This window comes from Petaurus breviceps, unplaced genomic scaffold, assembly GCF_028583685.1.
Source record: "Petaurus breviceps papuanus isolate PSGF00001 unplaced genomic scaffold, PetGlider_PUasm1.0 90763, whole genome shotgun sequence".
In the NCBI taxonomy this organism is placed as follows: domain Eukaryota; kingdom Metazoa; phylum Chordata; class Mammalia; order Diprotodontia; family Petauridae; genus Petaurus; species Petaurus breviceps.
The window spans coordinates 1,792,645-1,814,903 of record NW_027187340.1 but is presented as its reverse complement, the minus strand read 5'-3'; the positions used below and the strand labels follow the sequence as shown (position 1 = coordinate 1,814,903).

Below are 22,259 nucleotides of genomic sequence, written 5' to 3'. Positions count from 1 at the left end.
ATGAAAGCATTGACAAAATCTGCTCTCCATACTTTCTTTATATATGGATACATACACATACACACTATATATATACACACACATATGTATATACATATTTATACATATGCACACATAATTCATATACATAGACATACTGATAATGCTTTTTGTATATAAATAGCAATTAATGAGAGTCCTATTGAGAGATGAAAACTTGGTCTCATTAGATTATTCCTTTTCCCTGTTCTTGGCAATAGTTGATATGTTCCAACTAGTAAAAATGTAAAAATCCTTGAGTAATTGAATATAATTAAGTACAGGTGTTGAATCTGGATTTTAATTCATAACTTTTAAGTGACTTTAAGGACTCCTTGATGGTACCTATGTTTAATTATCTATAATGTAGGTACTGTATGGGTAACTTAAGCTGTTTCCTATTGCTGAATATAGTCACTTCTATTGCAGTGCTTCTTTTGAAAACATCAATTTGTTCCAACATGAATGACATAGTAGGGAACATTTTGAGCATAATGCAAATTTTTCATTTTTGGGGGGCACATCTTTGTCTTCAAGAAACTCTAATTGAGTGCAAAAGACTGTACTCAGCTGAACCAAGCCATGTGGCCACATGAAGTGCATGTATACACATCCCTCAACCATCTGTCAGCTACCTCATTTCATAGTGTGTTATCATACAAGGTTATCTTCTTCTGTTCCTTCCAATTTTTGAAAAATTTTTTTATACAAAAAATACATTCAATGTCTCAAACGTTTATAAACATCCTAATTCAAAAATGCCAAAGGAAAGCTTTACATATTGAGGAGAAGCTTGAGATAATAAAGTGTTTTGAAATAAGAGAGAACATGTGATATTGTCAAAGCAACAGGTATAAAGGAATCTACATTGCAGACCATCAGAGACAATGCCACAAAGATTAAAAAAAATAACTCAATGAAAGTGTACTAATAACTTCATTTAAGCCCTGTGGTTTTTATTATGTGGTCTTTGTTTATAATGGTGATTTTTTAGAAATGTATATCTCATTTTGTAGTAGAACTGTACATTAAAATGTAGGTTATTCTATATCTAGAAGCTGCCACGATTATATGCAATATCAGTTGCTAATTTCCTAGGATACTAATAAGACTAGGCTTTTGCATAGTATTCTAGTGGTAAATGCAGCTTCTTAATTCAGATTTTGGCATTCAAGGCTGAGAATGGTGGGGGGGGGGAGCTGGGAGCACTAACTAATACAATCTGCATAAAGATGAGTTTTTGTCTTTCTCTGGTCTCTATCCCCCATTCCTGTATTTTGATTCGTCCCACCTCCAGTCTACTATTTTTATATTGTTAATTCATTATTTCTGGGTTAATGGGAGGCAGAACAGAAGATAAAGATTTGTTTGATTAGAAAAGTTATTTATAGTTTCTCAGAACAGAACTGATCATTTTGTTACTCTTTTCAATATTAAATAATCTTATTGTTTGTCTCGAGTGATAATATTGTTAGTTTGTGGTATTACTTGATTGCTTCCCTGTATCAATTACTTTGTGTAATGGTCCTTCCTGAGACACTTATAATTTCTTTAATTTTAGTTTGAGACCCTTGAAGTCAGCCATGGTTCACATTTCTTATCTTGAATTTTTTAATATGACAAAAGATTGTCAAATAATCTTGCAAATTAGTATTGCAATTATCTTTTTAGAGCAGATTTTAGTTCTGGAAAAAGATTCACACTTAAAAAAAAAAATCAAACAGGTAAGTGTTGGATCTTTTGCTTGTATATAATTCTAGCCTGAATTATCCAAATTGGTATTTCCCAATTGAAAAAAAGTTAATTTTCAGATATGCTGATTTACTTCAGGGTATTGTATGTACATATATTTATATGTTTACATGTCTGTCTTTAAATTTACAATACTAATAAAATCAAAATGTGATTTAAGGCCATGTTTTCATTGAGTAGCTTACCTAAATGAAAAATAGAGAAGCAGAAACTGCCAATGCTTTGATTTATTTTATATTGTTGTACATGATAAAAACAAATTTACATCATAGACTAGCCATTTAGATTTTATAATGTTTGCAAAATACTTATTTTCCCCAAAGTCTTATAAATGTATTCATTTAAAGTCATTAAAATTAGACCAAAGCAACCCTATTCATTTTTCTCAAACTGCCAAGGCTTGGAAATTTAAGCCATTACTTAATCGTTTGCTTTATCAGCTTAGTTTTGTTAATGAATTTCTCCTCATTCCCCCTTTTCTGTCCCAGAATTTTTTTAACTTCTTGTTTTCTTTAAAGAACTTATCATTAACATGAAAAAGAAGTAAAAATGTTTTCTTTTGCATATTGTACTTAAGCAAAAATACTTTAAAATGTAGTATTCAGTTTATTGCAGTGTAAGTTATGGAATAAGAAAATCATTTACAATCTTAGTAGACTTTGTAGAAAGAGAATAAGGGAACTAGAACCACTTTACATGATTATGTGTATACATATGTATGTAAGTAAATTGAAATTGCTTTTATGGTCAAAGAGAAAACAAGTTTCACTTGAGGAACCAAATTTTAAAGCTAGAAAGTGCATGTATATTTGGATAGTGACAATAAACTCCCAGTCTCTATTAGATTTGGAGAGTCACAAATTTAAGGGGGGGGGAAAGTCAATATGAAAGTATTCTATGCAGTGCCATAAAAACTAAGCTAAGGAATTACCTTTTTTATATTGATAGAATGAACTTGTGACTGTAATATGAATTGGCAATCAGATTTAACTTAAAAAAATTTGAATGATAGATATCATGGCTGGAAGGAAGTGGGAGCCATCAATTCTTGATAATAAATCTTTAAGGATTGAAAAGATGGGGTTACTTAATTGAAAGTTAATTTTATTTAATTTATTTACTCTCTCAAAATTTGCTCGTGAGTTTAAGAAATACAACAGCAATTCTTAAATAAGAAGAATGTATTATTTTTGCTGAATGTGAAATTCGATTTTACTTTGGGTCTTCCTGTAATGTGGCTTATTTTAGTTCAGAGCTTACATTTTCTTTTTACTGACAACTACATAAAATAATTATTTCCGTGGTATGTAATAGTCTGATCTTGATAACTTTTCCCACATATATAGCAGAGAAGAATTTGTGAGGAGAGAGTAAGTAAGTGCCCTCTAGCATTTTTCAGAGAAGAGCTAGTTTTAATTTACCCACAGCCTTGTAATTACTGGGGGTTGGGGAAGGAACACTACTAGCTTAACTGTCTTTATTCTTGGGAATTTAAGCAAACTATACACTTCAGTAAAATTAGTTCTCTCCTAACTAATAAAAACAATTTCATTGTATTTTTATATAGAAGTTTATACATCCCATCATGTAAAGTGGTTTTAGCTTCCTTTCTCTCTAGAAGGTCTACTAAGGGTGCTTCCTGGTAGCAGCAACTTACTTGGAAATGTATCTAGTAAAGGTTTAAGAACACAAACATACATAATAAAAAGGGATCCCAAAAGACATGCAGGCTAATGGGACTTTTCTGCAAATTTCCTAAGTTACCTTGTCCATCTTTGAAGATATTCATTGGATAGAAATCTCAGGATACCCCATTTATCAGACAGCTGTACTCATTAAAATAATTTTCTCTACAAAGAGCCTGAATTGACTTATGGAAGTTCCACTTTTATTCCACGTTCTAGGAATGTACCTATATATGGGCCTAGGAGAACAAGACTTACTACCTTTTCCATATAACACCTTTCAAATACTTGAGGATAGCTGTCATATCTGAGGATCTAAGCCTTCTCTTTTCCAGGTTAAACACCTATGCTTTCTTAAACTGATTTTCATGTGGCATGGCCTTCAATCCCTTCACTGTTACATCCTCTATGTTACACCCTCTTTCTCTAGATAGGGTTATCAATGATTCTTATTATCATCTGACCAAGGCACAGTACCAGTGGGCTATAATGTTTTTTATGCAACCTGAAATGGAATTAGCATCATAGGCTGTCTTACTGTTTACTCAGTGAATGTACAGTACCCTGAAATCTGTCATATGAAGTATTGTCTAGCCATCTCCCCATATTTTTTAAATTGAAATTTCGCCTCAGCAGATCTGGTCCATTATTCTAACATTTAGCAGGTGCTTAACAAATTCTTGTTCCCTTAACACTCCCTTTTTTTTCTGACTTTTTTCAGGATATAAGCTTAGTAATGGTATAGCAGGGTCAGAGGGTATTCAGAGTTTGATAACTTTCTGTGCATAATTCCAAATTGCTTTTCAGACTGACTGGCAATTAATAGCTCCACCAAAATGCACTAATATATCTATTTTCCAAGCCCTCTGCTTTTTTAATGTGGTAGCTGCTAAATCTTGTGTGATCCTGACTGGCTCCATTGTACTTGAATGGATGTTTTCTGACTGCGTGAAGTATTTTCTCTTTTCCTTGGGAGTTCTGGAAATTGGCTATAGTATTCCTGAGAGTTTTTCTTTGGGGATTTCCTTTAGGTGGTATCAGTAGATTCTTTCCGTTTCTTTTTACCTTCTTGCTCTAGTTCATCTAGACAGTTTTTCTTGATAATTTCTGGAAATATGATGTGTAGGTTCTTTCTTTGTTCTTGACATTCAGGTAATTCAATAATTCTTAAGTTATCTCTTCATAATCTGTTTTCTGGGTCAGTTGTTATTCCAGTGAGATATTTCACATTTACTTTTATTTTTTTCATTCTTTTGACTTTGTTTTATTGTTCCTTGATGTCTCGTGGAGTCATTAGCTTCCACTTGTTCAATTCTATTTTTTATCTTTTGAATGTTTTTCTTTTATTTTTTCTCAATTACATGTAAAACAACTTTTAGTATTCTTTTTAAAAATAATTTTCTATTTCCAAATTCCCTCTCTCATTCCCTCCCTTCCCCCATCTTTGAGAAGGCAGGCATTTAATACATATTATATATGTATAGTCATGCAAAACATTTTGATATTAGCCCTGTTGCAAAAGAGAGAACACAGACAAAAAAGGGAAAAAACCCCAGAAAAAGAAAATTTTTAGAAATATGCTTTGTTTTGTATTCAGACTCCATCAGTTCTTTCTGGGTGTGGATTTTTCATCATAAGTCAGTCACAACTGTCTAGGATCATTGTATTGCTGAGAAAAGCTAAATTGTTTCACAGTTAATTATTTTATGTGTGTGTATCTATTGCTGTCACTGTGTGTACAATGATCTCTTGTATCTGCTCATACCACTTTGTATCAGTTCACATAAGTTTTCACAGATTTTTCTGAATCCATCCTGCTTGCCATTTTTTATAGCACAATAGTATTCCATCACAATCGTATACCACAATTTGTTCAGTTATTCCTGAATTGATGGGCACCCCTTCATTTTTCAATTCTTTGCTACCACAAAAAAGCTTCTATGAATATTTTTATATGTATAAGACCCTTTTTCTTTGCTGTCTTTGGAGTGTAGATCTAGTAGTGGTATTGTTAGGTCAAGAGGTTTACAGTTTTTATAATCCTTTGGGCATAATTCCTTGATTGTTCTCCAAGTTGGTTAGATCAGTTCACAATTTTGCCAACCGTGCATTAGTTTCCTCAGTTTTTCCACATCCCCTCCAGCATTTGTTGTTTTCTTTCTCTGTCAAATTAGCCAATCTGATAGGTGTGAAGTGATACCCCAGAGTGGTTTTAATCTGCATTTCTCTAATCAATAATTATTTAAAACATTTTTTAAATATGACTATGGATAGTTTTGATTAATACTTCTGAAAAAGTTCCTATTTTTTGACCATTTATCAACTGGGAAATGATTTTTATTCTTATCAGTTTGACTCATTTCTCTCTATATTTGAGAAATTATTACTTTGTCAGAGACACTTTTGGTCAAATTTTTTTTCCCTTCAGTTTCCTGCTTTCCTTCTAATCTTGGCTGCGTTGGTTTTGTTTGTGCAAAATCCTTTTCATTTGGTGTAATGAAAATCATCCATTTTACATCTGGTAATGATCTCTTTCTCTTGTGTGGTCACGAATTCTTCCCTTATCCACAGTTCTGGCAGGTCTCTATTCTAATTTTTAAAGGATTATTTTCTTCAGTGAACTTTTATGCCTCTTTTTCCATTTCGCCAGTTTAGATTTTTTAAGGTGTTATTCTTCAGTATTTTTTGTGCCTCTTTTGTCAAGATTTTAATTATTTTTTCATAATTTTCTACATTTGCTCTCATTACCTATTTTTTTCCTCTTATCACTTTTATTTGGGAAATTTTTTTTTAGCTCTTCTAGGAATTCTTCTCTTGTCCAATTCATACTTTTCTTCGAGGTTTTGCTTGTGGCTGTTTTGACTTCCTTGTCTTCTGAGTTTGTGTCTTTATCTTCCCTTTCACCATAGTAAATTTTTATGATCAGTTTCCTTTTTGTCATTTCCTCATTTTTCTACCATATTTCTTGATTTTGAACTTTTTTGTTAATGTTGGGCTTTCTGTGTGTGATTGTCTCGAGCTTCAGACTTTTTTAAAACTGATGTTTTCAGAGCTCTTCTGGGGTTTTAAAATTTTCAGTACTTCAGAGTTGGTGTGATCATGGGAAGGGTATGGTCACTGATCTCTTGGACTGGAATCTGGTTCTTACCCATTAAGGACCCTTGATCCCTTGAAGTTACAATAAATACTTTTCCTCAAGGCCCCTCCTCTATTAGGATAGGAAGTGATACTATTCCTTGGGGTTTTTGATGCTTTGGGAGTCAGAAGGGATATTGCCCTTTAGGATTTCCTCTCCCTCTTGACAGAAAGTGCACTTCTCTGCCCTTCAGCTGTGACTCAGAAGTGAATATAGGCAGTGGAGTTACCAAACCGTGTCTGGTCCTGTGTCCACTGCTGACTGTGGGGTGCTGTAATCTCTTTTTGATCAATTGCCGAGTCCCCTTACTGTCTCTGATTTGGGAGCTCTTAAAGCTGTTTCTGTTTGGTTCTAGGCCAGCCTCCTTCCCTGTATCCCTGATTTCTCATTCTAACATCCTGTGTTGTCTTAGGCTGGAAGAATATTTCACTCTGATCTTTTGTTGGCTCTGCCACTCCAAATTTGATTTGAGGCATTATTTTAAAATTGTTTGGAGGGAAATGTTGAAAGAACTCTGCCTTCTCTACTTTGCCATCTTGGCTCTACTCCTTGGAAGTCAGTATACCTATTTTCATATAACCTCTCTAATACTTGTCATTTTACCTTTTTGACATCTTTTACAGTGTGATGCATATGAGATAGAACTTCACAGTTCCATTAATTTCCCTTTCTCTTGTTCAGTATTTTTTCAGTTGTGTTCAACTCTTTATGACACCATTTGGTGTTTTCTTGACAAAGATACTGGAGTGGTTTGCCATTTCCTTTTTTTTTTTTTAATAAGCAATCGGGGTTAAGTAACTTGCTCAAGGTTACACGGCCAGTTATTTCTGGGTGTGGTGCTGAGTATCTGAGCCCAGATTTGATCCAGGTCATCCCGACACTGGAGCCGGTGCTCTTACTCACTGAGCCACCTGGCCTCCCCTTTGCCATTTCCTTTTGCAGTTCCTTTTAGGGATGAAGAACTATGTGACTTGCCCAGGGTCACACATCTAGTAAGTGTCTGAGGTCAGATTTGAAGTCAGGAAGACGAGTCTTTGCAACTCCAGGCCTGGCTAGAGTTTTGTACTGTTCTTTGTACTGCACCACCTACCTGCCCTAAATTTCTCTAATTATTAGCAATTTAGAGCATTTTCCTCCCTTTTGGTTATTGATAATTTTGATTTCTTCCTTTGGAAATTACCTTTTTATATTATATCACCATTTATCTATTGGGTTATGGATCTCAGTATGGTACATTTGAATTAATTATAAATCTTTATTAGGGAAACTTGTTGTAAAGTTTTTTCCTCTCAGTTATGTATTTCCCTTCTAATTTTTATTACATTTGATTTATTTGTGCAAAAAACTTTAATTTTATAGAATCAAAATTATTTTTATCTCCCCATTCCTTTCCCCTTTCCCTGGTGCCATACTACAATGAATTTATTTTAAAAAGGATTTTTAAAAAGCTAGAATTTACATATTTTAAGGTTTGTAGATCACCATACAAATATTTTCTTATTTGATCTTTACAACAACCCTGGGAGATAGGTACTATCATTATTTCCTGTTTATCAGTGAGGAAATTGAGGCGGACAGGAGATTAAGTAAACTTGTCCAGTGTTATGCTGCTAGTATGTATTTGAGGTGGGATTTGAAGTCAGATGTTCCTAACTCCAGATTCACTGCTTTAATCCAACTGTGCTACCTAAAGAAAAACCAGCAAAACTGTTTAATATCTCAAAAAAAATCTGAGTGTATATATATATATATATATATATATATATGTATATATATATATATATATACACATATATATATATACACACATACACACACATGTTGTTTCACAGTTGTGGAAATTTCCTCTGGGGTCTTTCTATGTTTCTTCTTTAGGAACAATAAAAATGTTATTTAAAACAAATATGAAGGAGAGGGAATGATTGAATGGGAGGCAACAGAGTCAAGCCCACACATAAAAGGAGTAGAGTGATCTCTTCATCAGAGACTGGAGTAAGGAGAAAGATAATATGTGTAACCCATAAAATCGTAAAGGGAAAGTCAGGTAGGAAGGATGGGAAAGCTTTGGGGGAAAGACAGTGAATTTAGTTTTAGAGATGTCCAATAGATAGTTGGAGATGCTCAAGAAAAATGTTGGGAGGTTCTAAGTCTCTTAATATATGCCCATAATAATTTTTATTTGCCTTTTTCTTTCCTAATTTTATCTTTTTTTTTTTTTTAAGTAGGTTAAATCCTACCAAACCATACTCTACCTCATATTTACAAATACTTAGGTCAGGGGCAGGGAACCTGTGGCCTCAAGGTCAAATGTGACCCTCTAGGTCCTCAAGTGTGGCCTTTTGACTGAACCCAAACTTCACAGAACAAATTCCCTTAATAAAAGGATTTGTTCTGTAAAACTTATATTAAGTCAAAAGGCAATACCCAAGGACCTAGAAGGCCACATGTATCCTTGAGGGTGCAGGTTCCCCAAAACTGATTTAGGCTCATGACAAATTAATCTTAGACTATCTCTTGAATTTGAAAGAATAGTGGTGCTAGCTGTATTTGTCTATCCACTTTCTTTTGCCTTTTTTTTCCCCTTGTGAACCATGGCATACATTTTTAGGAATAGGAAAGCTAGATTTAGAAGTCTGTTATGTGGTTAGGGAACAGAACAATCACTCATTTGGGTATCTAATTTTGTTTCATTTTGGGATCAAATCTGAACAAACCAACCTTCTCTGAGAGGTTAATTTATGAATCTAGGGTAATAAAGCCAGTGTATGTCAGAGACAGGACTTAATCTCATGTCCTCTGATTCTTAGACCAGCTTTCTATCTATTATGAGGCATATTTGTCAGAGACTGCTAAGAAGATTTTGAGAACGTAAAAGGCACATTCTTTCTCTAATATTACTATTTACCTTGCTTACGTTTCCCTCCTCCCACTTTTTTTTTTAAATAATGTCTAATATTTCATTTAATAATAACTTATATCATTCCTAAGCCAGACTAACTAAATTGTACCTGATTATCTTAAACAGTTATGTGTTGGTGGCCTGAATAATTCCACGTTGAGAGGAAAACTGCCCACATTTGTTCATTTATAGAAATAGTCAAGTGTTATTTCTAACATGTATGGAGAATATTTTATTTTTCAGTGTTTTGAGAGTAAAAAATATTAACTGATCTTATATGACATTTAATCATTCTACAATAACAATAATAATATACCAAAGAAATGAAGCTTTGTTTTTAAAATGCTGTTTAAATATTAAATCTTATTTTGTACTGGTCATTATTCCTGTGAAATTTATGCATGAATTTATTATATTTGTCTGTCTATTACTACTTTCTGTTTAAAATAATTCTTGTTTGTTCATTTTAGGATACTGTTCTTTATCTGGTAATTTGAGAAAATCCTAGTTGAATTATGTTGCCACATTATGTCTTCACTGGGGCATAAAGTCAGTATACATGCTTCAGTAATATCTGGTTGTTTTACTCTTGTGTTTCCAGTTGGCAATTTGAAATTATGGCTTCAACTGCACTTTAAATATGTGATAATAGCATGTGTTCCTAATAAGGGCCAGTACCATTTTGTTCATATAGTGTGAATGGTTGTCACTCATATATGACAAATGCACCTTCATCTGCTTCTTTGATAGCCCCCTAAAAACCATACCCTCAAATCAGACCGATGAAATTAGCTGCTGTGTAAATTGTGTGTCTGAGTGGTTCATTATCTAATCACCGTCAGAACCACAGTGATAAAGTAGATTGAAGCAGAGAAGAGGTCTGCCAGATGATTTCAGACCTTGTCTCCTCCCCCCATCCTTACCCCCCAAAACCTGTTTTCCTTGGAAACCTTAATAGTAACAGTTCAGAACTTCAGAATTCCTTGCTGGAACTTGAGATGTTTTAACATTCAAAATATGGAGCAACATTCCTATAACTTAGTAAAATTCTCATTTTAAAGTTTATTATTTTATCTATTTGAATCAGTTTTTTCCTTACTAAACTCACTTGTTTTCATGTACTTTGTTTATAGCTTATGCACAATAATGCTAAATTGGGATAAAATATATTATGAATCAAAATAGAATTCAGAATACTAAGTATAGTTGTGATTGACTTGCAAAGAATTTTACATTTATAGTTATTCTTATTGTGTTGTATATTACTTGTAAGCTCTATTTCTTTTCTCTTTGATGTGTTTTAGGATCATTTGAAGATGATGACATTACTCACATTGAAGGAAGTGTAGATCCTGTTCGAGATATAGAAATAATACATGAAGAGCTTCGACTTAAAGATGAGGAAATGATAATGCCCATAATAGATAAACTAGAAAAGGTGGCTGTTAGAGGAGGAGACAAGAAATTAAAACCTGAATATGTAAGTAAAAGTATGTAGTTATTTTGTATTTAGTTTCTGTGCTCCCTTTTGTTAAAGATATGCCATCCCACATGTCCAGTGTTCCACATGTACTTTAAAGTGATCAGAGGTCATGTGATAATTCTGTGAAAAATCATTGGAGTAGAGCTGCATTTTCTCTTGGTAATCTAAAGTCTTGGTGACATGCTAATTAAAATATTGTTTATAAGCTACCTTTAGTTAAAGTGCCATGATATTTTTCTTTTTTACCATTAACCAAGTGAATATTATATGAATGATTTTATGTTGAGATTTCAAGAAGTGTGACTCAGAATCTGTTTTTTAGAAATAATTTGTTTCCAGAGCTAGCCATCTATAATGAAATTCAAAAGTAAAAAGAGGACTAGTTATTTAAAAAAAAATTCAGCTGGAAACAAATGCAAGCATATATAATTATTAATACTAAATTTTTTCCCTACAAAGATATATAATTACAGAATTTGAAAATTTAAAGGAAATTTAGTGGCACTCTGGTTACAAAAAGACCTACTCAGGAACCCCACTAAAATGTACCCAGTAAATTCATCTAGGACAAGTAACTTGAATTTATTAAGGGCAGCTAGGTACTCTTTTGCTACCTTCTTATTTTGAGAACCACTGTTCCTGTTGTTCTCTTTTCCTTGGCAAAGAAAAAATAAACAAAACGTGAATTGAACAGCTCTGTCTTCTTTCTCTGATCAGTTATTATCTGAACCACCCTCACATAAAGTTCTTTTCCCTCCTTTTTCTTCCAGTATAACTTTTTTTTTAAATTAAATTTTATGTGTATTTCTAGTTCATATCATTCATTTCCACAAGATTTTGACTTACAAATTTTCTCACTGACTTTCCCCTCCCCACTACCCCAAAACAATGATTCCACTGTATACCCCCTCCCCCAATCTGCTCTCTCTTGTATCGTCCCCCATCCCCCCTCTGTCTTTCCAGTAGGGCAAGATGGATCTCTATACCCCAGTGCCTGTATATCTTCTTTCCCAGTTGCATATAAAATATATATATATTTTAACATTTGATTTTAAAACTTTGGATTACAGATTCTTTCCCTTCCTCCCTCGTCACCCACCCTTACTGGGAAGATAAGTAATTCAATATAGCTTGTATACTTATAGCTATGCAAAACATTTCCATAGTGGATATATTGTGAAAGATTGACTATATTTCCCTCCACCCTATCCCACCTCCCACTTGTTCTATTCTCTACTTTGACCCTGTCCCTTTTCAAAAGTGTGTGCTTCCAACTTCCCTCCCCACCAACCTGCCTGTCCTCCCCTCCATCATCCCCCCCTCTCATCTCCTTTCCCCCCTACTCTCCTGTAAGGTGAGATACCCTATTTAGTGTGTATGTCATTCCCTCCCTAAGCCAAACTCAATGAGAGTAAGGTTGACCCATTCCCTTTTGCCTTCCTGTTCTTTCCCTCCATTTTAACAGTTTTCCTTTGCCTCTTCTATATGAGATAATTTACCCCATTCTGTCTCTCCCCATCTCCTCTCATTATATTCCTCTCTCACCTCTCAATTTCACCTTTTAAGTATCATCCCTTCCTATTCAATTGGTCCTGTGCCCTCTGTCTATGTATACCTATACACACATATATACACACTAACATATGTATTCATATGCCCATATACCCTCCTATATAGACATATATATGTATATATACATGTATATATCAATATCTCTCTCTATATACATATACACACACATTTATATTCCCTCCAATTATTCTTATACTGAGAAAAGTTTCATAAGTTACAATTACCATTTTTCCATGTAGGAATGCAAATATTTCAACTTTGATAAGTTCCTTATGATTTCTTTTCCTTGTTTACCTTCTCATGCTTCTCTTGTTTCTTATATCTGAATGTCACATTTTTTATTCAACTCTGGTTTTTTCATCAAGAATGCTTGAAAGTCCTCTATTTCATTGAATGACCATATTATCCCCTGAAACATGATACTCAGTTTTTCTGGGTAGCTGATTCTTGGTTTTAATCCCAGCTCCTTTGACCTCTAGAATATCATATTCCAAGACCTTCGATCCCTCAGTGTAGAAGCTGCCATCCATGTCCTGTGTTATCCCGATTGTGTTTCCACAATATTCAAACTGTTTCTTCCTGGCTGCTTGTAATATTTTCTCTTTGATCTGGGAACTCCAGAACCTGGCTATAATATTCCTAGGAGTTTTCTTTTTGGGATCTTTTTCAAGAGGTGATCAGTGGATTCTTTCAACCTCTATTTTGCCCTCTGGTTCTAAAACATCAGGGCAGTTTTCCTTGAGAATTTCTTGAAGGATGATTTCTAGGTTCTTTTTTTTGATCATGGCTTTCAGATAGTCCAATAATTTTAAAATTATCTCTCCTGGATCTATTTTCCAGGTCAGTGGTTTTTCCAATGAGATATTTCACATTGCCTTCTATTTTTTAATTTGTTTGGATCTGTTTAATTGTATCTTGATTTCTCATAAAGTCACTAGCTTCCATTTGCTCCAGTCTAATTCTGAAGGAATGATTCTCTTCAGTGAACTTTTGAGATTCTTTTTCCATCTGGCAAATTAGGCTTTTTAAGCCTTCTCCTCATCGGCTTTTTGTGCCCCTTTTGCCATTTGAGTTAGTCTGCTTTTTAAGGTGTTATTTTCTTCAGTCAGGTTGTTGACTCGCTTTTCATGATTTTCTTGCTTCATTCTCATTTCTCTTCCCAATTTTTCCTCCACTTCTCTTATTTGGAATTCAGAATCCTTCTTAAGTTTCCCTATGGCCTGTAACTAGTTAATATTTTTCTTGGAAGCTTCTGGTACAGGAGTTCTGACTTTGTTGTTTTCCTCCTGTTCCATACTTTGATCCTTTTTGTCCCCAGAATAGGAGTCTAAAGTCAGATTGCTGTGCTTGCTTTGCTCCCTTTGCTTGCTCATGTTGCCACTCAGTTACTTGACTTTTGAGCTTTTTCTCACAGTAGAACTCTGCTTCCAGAGAGGAGAGCTTTGTCCCAAATTGCAGGAGTTTTCACAGCTACTGGAGCTATTAGTTGACTACCCTCTCTGTAGTCTCCACATGCTCTGCCTCACTGGTCACGTATCCCAGGACCTCCTCCCTAGACAGCAATCCAGATCCAAACAGGTTAAAGCAAGAGCAGTTACCTCTCATAATGGATGTTTGGTCCCCCTATGATCTGTAGGCAAGGAGCTCTGAAGCAGCCACGAAGAGCTGCTTCTCCCTCTGGGAGCAGAGGCTAGTCCACACTCCTGGACCCCCTGTTTCCACAAAGTCCACACTGACCTCTCAGTTTGTCTTTGGCATTTATGGGTTGATAATTCTGGAAACCACCACAGCTGCTGGTGATCTACTCTCCTGAAGTTCCTCTAGTCGTGGCTGGTCGGGCAACCCTGAGGCTAAAACCCTCGGACTCAGGTGGGGCTTGGCTCTGCTCCCAATGTACTGAGCTGGACCCTTCCTGTCGGTCTGTCTTCAGTGGGAGTTTTGTTTCTCTCTGTCACTTTGTGGGTTCTGTAGCGCTAAACTTTGTTTAGAGTCATTTTTTATAGGTACTTGGGGTGGTTTGTGGAGGGGGTGTGGTCAGAGGGAGTTTTTATGCTTCTATGCTGCCATCTTGGCTCTGGCCCCTCCAGTATAACTTAAAAACTCCTTTTACTGAAGATGATAGTCTTCAGTCTCGGTTCATTCTGAGATTTAAGATTCTTGATACTATTTTTACAAACACATCCTTATCAGATCTGTTTTCTTGGCCTTGATTCTGTCTTTTACACATATGGACATGCATAAACACACATATGTAGACACATGTATGTGTATACTCATATCTGTGTATACACATACGCATCTTTTCAGATGAATTTACTTTCTCTTCTTAATGGAATTTCCCTCGTATATTAAGAATTTTATTCTGGAGCAACTTCTGGCTCTCCTGGGCTGGCTTCTTCTATAGTATTTTACTTTGGGATTCTACCTATTTTTTTGAAATTTGAATTTCTAAAACATTAGGTGTGTGTCAGGCTATGCTTGAATTTCTTTCTTTCTTTTATTATTATTTTTTTTTATTTACAAACTGTAGCAGTCTCCTATTATGTTGGAACATAAAATAGCAGGATGCTGGGGAAAAAAAATTCTTTGCAGCAGGTTTCTCTGATAAAGGTCTTATTTCTAAAATATATGGGAATTGAGTCAAATTTACAAGAAAAAGCCTTTTCCCGGTGGAAGAAATTGGCAAAGGATATAAATAGGCAGGAAAAATCTGTGCTTTCTATAGCCATATGGAAAGGTACTCTAAATCACTAATAATTAGGGAAATGCAAAATTAAAAGAACTATGTGGTCCCACCTCACATCCATCAGTTTGGTTCAGGTGACAGAAAATGAAAATAACAAATGCTGGATGGGCTTTGGGAAAACAGGTATTTTAATGCACTGTTGGTAGGGTTGTAAACCAAACACTCTGGAAAGCAATTTGGAACTACCCCCATAAAGCTACTGAATTCTACATACCCTTTCCCCCAGCAGTAGTGTAAGGTACCAGAGAGATCAAAGCAAAAGGGAAATGATAAATTATCCTATTTGATGTTTACTAATGTCAGTTACCTTTTTTGACTCCTTGGCTTTTCATAGGCCATCTTTTATACCCTGATTGTTCTCTTTCCTTACTTCCACTTTTCCTAGTGTCTTTGGGAAGACTTTCCTGATCTCTCTGTTATCCCCTTTTTGAAGTATCCTTTTTCTTATCTTTTTAAATTTTGTGTTTTCCTTCTTCCTCAATGGAACTTAAGTTCCATGTAGTCTCAGAGGGGATTAAATTTTTTATTTGCTTCCATATTGCCTAGCATAATGCTTTGTACATCAATCTTGAGTTAAGGAATGTATTAAACCAAACTCAATAATTTCTTTGCAAAACTGGGAATAGGTAAAGGTAGTAAGGATTATATTGGAAAGTATGTGTCAGAAAAAAAATAATGAAAGAGTCCAAAGATGTGCTGACCACACAGAACCTTACACCTTTCCATCATGAATACTTTCTTTAAGAAATGAACCAGGGGCGGCCAGGTGGCTCAGCGAGTAAGAGCACCGGCTCCAATGTTGGGATGACCTGGATCAAATCTGGGCTCAGATACTTAGCACCCCACCCAGAAATAACTGGCCGTGTAACCTTGAGCAAGTTACTTAACCCCAATTGCTTTAAAAAAAAAATGAACCAATATGGCAAATAATCAGAAATTGAGGGGATTCCCATTAATTGGAGAATGGCTGAAGAAGTAGTGGTATATAATTGTGATGGAATATTGTTGTGTTATAAGAAATGACAAGCAGGATGGTTTCAGAAAAACCTGGGAAATGTTATATGAAGTGGTTCAAACTGAAGTAAGCATTGTACACACAGCAATATTATAAAGTGATCATCTGTTAAATGCTATCCAACTCCAGAAAGAGAGAACTAATGATCTCTGTGTACAAATTGAAGCATGCTATTTAAAAACAACAAAAATCCTCTTTTTTTCTCTTGCAACATGGCTGATATAGAAATTTGTTTTCTGTGACTTAACATGTAAAACTAATACAATATTGCTTTACTTCTCAAGGATTTGAGGAGGGGCAGGAAAGAGGGAGAGAATTCAGAATTTTAAAAAATGAAAGTTAATTTTTTTAAAATGTAATTGGGAAATGGTTAATGAAATAAATAAAAATAAATTTACAGAAAGAAATTAGCCAATAGGTACCAGATATAGCACCAAATAACATTACAAAAAATGACAATCATATTTTAGGACATAAGAAAAACTTGTCATTGATGTGGGAGAGTAGTATAGTCATATCATGCACAAAGAAACAATGGAGGGTAAAAGTTTAAAGAAAGTTTGGCAAGAGATCAAACAAATCAAAATCACCTGAATGATATTTAAAGCTAAGAGTAGAAGAGGACAATAAGCAAAATATATATAAGAGCAGTGGATAATACCCCTCTTAGGCTATACTATCACAGTTCCAGATACACTTAAAAAGCAAAAGTTCTGAAAGTGGATGATATCTCCCCCTGGGGAGTGCTATAATCCAGGGTGGTAGTAACCTTGGGTACAATTTGGGGGCATTGAATAAAAATAAGGGCCATGGAAGCATAAAGAAAGAAAATAAAAAAATTTTTTTAAAAACCATTTGTACATGTTTTTTTCTGTTGTATAACAGAATTAAAGTCATAGTTATTACATTATTTTCCAGATAAACACAAAATGCAAATTATGGCCAGTCAGTGATCAGATCTGCCTACAGGGTCTTAACAAGTAAGTGTTGGCAGGTGAACATGTCATGCATTGTTAGGAAGTCCAGCATGCATTAGCAGGAATATGTGTGTGTAATAGCTTGTTTACAATACAATATGGTTATATGATGCAGTATTGGGTCATCAAAATTTCAGTGCAGGAAAAGTCCCACAAATTTACAATAAATTTTAAATTTAAGATGTTTCATTAAAAAATAATATATTATCTTATATAATTTTGAAATGATGCAAATTTTTTGCAAAGACTGTTAAAGTGTTAGATGTTTCAGGGGGCCACTGAGTTATTATTATTATTTTTGAAAAGGCCAAGTAAGTTTGGGAGCCTCTGTTATAGAGCATGTAGAAGTAGAACTAAAGATAATGAAGAAAAGAGACAATCAAATGTACATAAGGGAGATAATATACTAGGGGCAGTAGAACTGTGAAGGAGTTGTGGGGTCAAGTCACAATTTACCTAAAGGGAGGAGAAGATACTAAAGGTATGGAAAAAGTCTCAGACTTTATTAATATTGAAGAAAGGTAACTGAGAGAACATCAGTATACATTCCTTTGCTCCATCATATACCAAGTTATATTCTATGATGTACTACATCTTTTCTGTCTCACATTTGACTGAAAGGTGTAGATGTAGTTATCATTTGTTAATTATAATGAAAGTATTTTTTTCACCATAACTATAATTTTATTCATTATAATTCACTATACTGTCCTAAGGATTCTCATCCAATAATCTAATTCTAGAAGTAGTAGAAATGCATCAAGAAAGGCTAATGATAGCAATAATACATGAAGTATAAACATAAGCAAAGAGGGAGCAAACCTAATAATAATAATGGTTATCATCTTATTTGGAAGATCCTAGAATATCAGCAGTGAAGATTAAAAAAAAAAAACCTACAAAATTCATTAGTATTTCCATATAGCAGCAATGTAGTGTTTAGTAAATATGAGAATCAAAATTACCTCCAGAAGAGCTCCTTTCTTGAGAAATACTGCTAGGAAACCTAGAATGCATTTTGGCAGAAATACAGTTTAAACAATATCTGAAGCTGTAAACCACAATTAAATAGAAATGAATATACAACATTGGAAAAAAAAGACTAGAAGAAAAGCAGTTCAAGTACCTCATACAGCAGTGTTGGGGGAGATATTTTTAACCAAATATTTAAGACCAAGATCTGTTCTTTTATGTTTAAATAGTCATAATATGTGAACAATTCTTTTCTAAATAAATTTTTATTGGTACTTTTTTTTTGCATCATCTAATTTTTTTTCTGTTGTACCTCCTTTCTTCCCTCACATGTTACAAAGATTATGTTTTTAAGAAAAGAGGAAAACAAATCAGCAAAACGAATTAATAAATGGAAAAATGCTGAAAATATATTTAATATTCCACATCAGTGGACCTCCCACCTATGCAAAGGAGTTATGTAGAGGGTGTTTTCTCATATATATGTGTATATTTTTGATGACATGCTTTTTCCTATGTTAATTCTAAAACAATCACTTTAAACTGTTTTGTGGTGCTTCTTTCCATATATATGTGTGTGTATATGTATATATGTGTGTGCATATAAATAGACATACACACACGCGTGTACATACTTTGTGTTATTTTCCTTGGCTCTGCTCACTTCACCTTCTATCATGTCATGCTTCTCTTTTTGTATCATATTCATCATTTCTTACAGTACAATAACAATCTATTGCATTCTTTTACCACACTTTATTGAGCCATTCTCTAGTCAGTGGTTATCTACTTTGTTTCTAGTTTTTTATTACCAGAAAAAATGCTGCTAAAAATATTTTGGTGTATTTGAGGATTTTTTTAAAGTAACAACCTCCTTGTGTTATAAGCCTAGTTGTGGAATCTCAGGGTCAAAAGGTATGTCATGTTACTCTGTATAATTCCAAATTTCATTTCAAAATAGTTGTACAAACTCTATTATGGAAATAAGTTTTACATGATCACATGTGTATAACCTATATCAAATTAACCATTTTTAAAAGAGGAAAGGGGAAATAATTTGGAACTGGAAATCTTGTAAAAATGAGTGCTAAAAATTGTCTTGACAGGTAATTGGGGAAAAAAATTGTTATTGCATTTTTTTGGAGAGCAGTTGGGGTTAAGTGACTTGCCCAAAGTCATAAGGCTAGTAAGTGTGTCAAGTGTCTGAGGCCAGATTTGAACTCTTCTTGTTGCAGAGGGGCTTGCATAACTCAATGAAACTTTAGGAGCTGTGATGTGCAAGGTAAAGTTACCCAAGATGGACAAGGTCATAGTGGGAAATTAGGAGAAAAGATGATCAATTGGAGAAGGAAATGAAAAAGCATTCTAGTGTTTTTGGCAAGAAAACCTCATGGACAGTACTATAATGCTAAAAGAGATAACATCATAAGATGAGCCCCTCCGATGCCCAGTATTCTACTGGGGAAGAGTGAAAGACAACTACAAGTGCCTCCAGTACTAATGGCAGCAGCTGGGATAAGCACAAAAGGATGCTTAGCCATGGGTACATCTGGTAGTGAAAGGAGCATCTAATGCTGTAAAGATCAGTATTTTATAGGAACATGGGAATATAAATAAGATCTATGAACCAGGGTAAGCTGAGTGTCATCAACTTCTTTGGTGTCAGTGAGCTTAAATGGAAAGAAATGGGTGAATTTAATTCGGGTGATCATTACATATACTAGTATGGGCAAGAATCCCTTAGAAGAAATGTAGTATCCCCCAGAGTCAATAAAAAGGATGAGAAAAGCAATACGGGGGTGTAATCCCGAAAATGACAAAATGATATTTTTTCAAATTCAAGGCACAAACAGTTAACCATCACATGCTCCAACCACAGATGCTGAAGACGCCAAAGTTGGTCAGGTCTCTGAAGACCTGCCACATCCTCTAGAAAGAACACCAGAAAAAGGTGTCACATTTATCGTAGGGAATTGGAATACTGACATAGGAAATCAAAAGATAATTGGAATAACAAACAAGTTTGGCTTTGGAATATTGAATGAAACAGAACAGAGACTAACAGAGTTTTGTTAAGATAACATGATGGTCATAACAAATACTCTGTTTCAACAACCCAAAAGATGACTACACGTGGACATCACCAGACATTCAATGTAGAAATCAGATTGATTATATGCCTTGCAGCCAAAGGTGGAGAAGCTCTCTATAGTTAGTTAAAGTAAAACCTGGAGCTGACTGGCTCAGATCATGATCTTATTGCAAATTTAGACTTAAATTGAAGAAAGTAGGGGAAACTATCAGACCATATTGACATGATCTAAATAATATGTTATGAATATGAAGTAAAGGTGATAAATAGACTCAAAAGGATTAGATATATCTAATATATCTAGTGCCTGAGGAACTATGAACAGAGGTTTGCAATATTGTACAAGAGGCATCCAAAACAAAACATGAATAACAAACATTCCAGAGAAAGGAGAGCAAGAAAGCAAAATGGCTATCTGATGAGGCTTTACAGATAGATGCAAAAAGCAGGAAAGCAAAAGGTAAAGGAGCAAGAGAGGGATATACCCAACTGAATGCAAAATTCTGAGAATAGCAAGGAGAGATAAAGTGATTTTCTTAGAGCAATGCAAAGCAATAAAGGAAACAATAGAATGGGTAAGTCAAGAGATCCCTTCAAGAAAATTAGGGATATCAAGAGAAAGTTTCATGCAAAAGTGGGCATGATAAAAGACAAAAATGGTAATGCTCACTCACAGGTGGATGACCTAAGAGAAGAAGAGATTAAGAAGAGGTGGCAATAACACACAAGAGAACTATATAACATCTTAACATCACCAATAACTGTGATGGTGTGGTTGCTGATCTAGGGCCAGACATCCCAGAGAATTAAGTCAACTGGGCCTTAAGAAGCATTGCTAACAACAAGGTCAGTTGTGTGGGAAGCCAAACCCACCCAGGGACCCCTGCTCTTCTGTGGCAGAGTCTGAGATAGTGATAGAGAGGAGCCCTGCTGGCCAGCAGCAGAGCTGAGAAGGAAAAGTGAGGTGAAAAGATAGACAAAAATATTACCCAGAGGCTGACAATATAAACGAGACAGGACTCCACTATGGTGGAAAACAGTGTCAACTTTATTCAGCTAAGAGCGCAGTATACATAGTGTGAAACTGCATAGTCATCATAAGCCACTGTCTTTGCATTACACCATTGTCCTAGTTACCATTCGCCTCATACATAATGGCTGTGTACTCTATCCTTGTTATCAGAGTACTAGTACCAGGCAGAATGTCCCAAACCTCCCTAGACCTCCCTAGAACAGGATGGAGTGGTCCCAAGGCTTCTAGTTAATACTACGTTGCTACATTATGCTCGTTTCCCCTGAGAACACTGTAAGCATCACTGTTCCCAGGTCTGGAGAACGTACCATGCTTCTCACAGGGATGTAAAGCCCATGCCTGTGAGCCTTCCTGGGGTATGGGGAACTGCTCCGAGCCTGTCTAGCGGGGTCTTTTGCTAAGAGGGCTTATTTAGCCATCAGGGTCAGAGCCCCACTGGCTGTGGTCCTCAACAAGTTGAAGTGACAAAATTCCAATTGAGCTGTTTAAAATCCTAAAAGATGTTGCTTTTATTTTTTTTTTCAAATGATTTATTAACTTCTGATTTTTTTTTTTTTTTTTGCCATTTGAGTTAGTCTATTATTTAAGGTAGTATTTTCCTCAGTCAGGCTGTTGACTCTTGTAATTTTCCTGCATTGTTCTCATATCTCTTCCAAATTTTTCTTCCACTTCTCTTATCTGTTTCTTAAGGTCCTCTATGGCCTGTAACCAGCTCATATTTTCCTTTGAAGCTTTTGGTGCAGGAGTTCTGACTTCACTGTCTTCCTTCTGTTCCATGCTTTGCTCCTTTTTGTCCCCCACATAGGCGTCTAATGTTGGAATCTTCTGTCTGGTTTGTTTCCTTTGCCTGGTCATGTCAGCCCTCAGTCACTTGACCCC

The 22,259-nt window shown here is 35.0% G+C and overlaps 1 protein-coding gene across 1 annotated transcript in view; it reads left to right on the top strand.

Annotated features, from left to right (window-relative positions):
• The window catches only part of OLA1 (Obg like ATPase 1), a 257,081-nt gene that overhangs the window by 150,020 nt on the left and 84,802 nt on the right, over positions 1-22,259 (top strand). Inside the window, exon 5 of the mRNA XM_069068430.1 lies at positions 10,795-10,970. Coding sequence (XP_068924531.1) covers positions 10,795-10,970 — 176 coding nt within the window. The remainder of the gene's footprint in view (positions 1-10,794; positions 10,971-22,259) is intronic.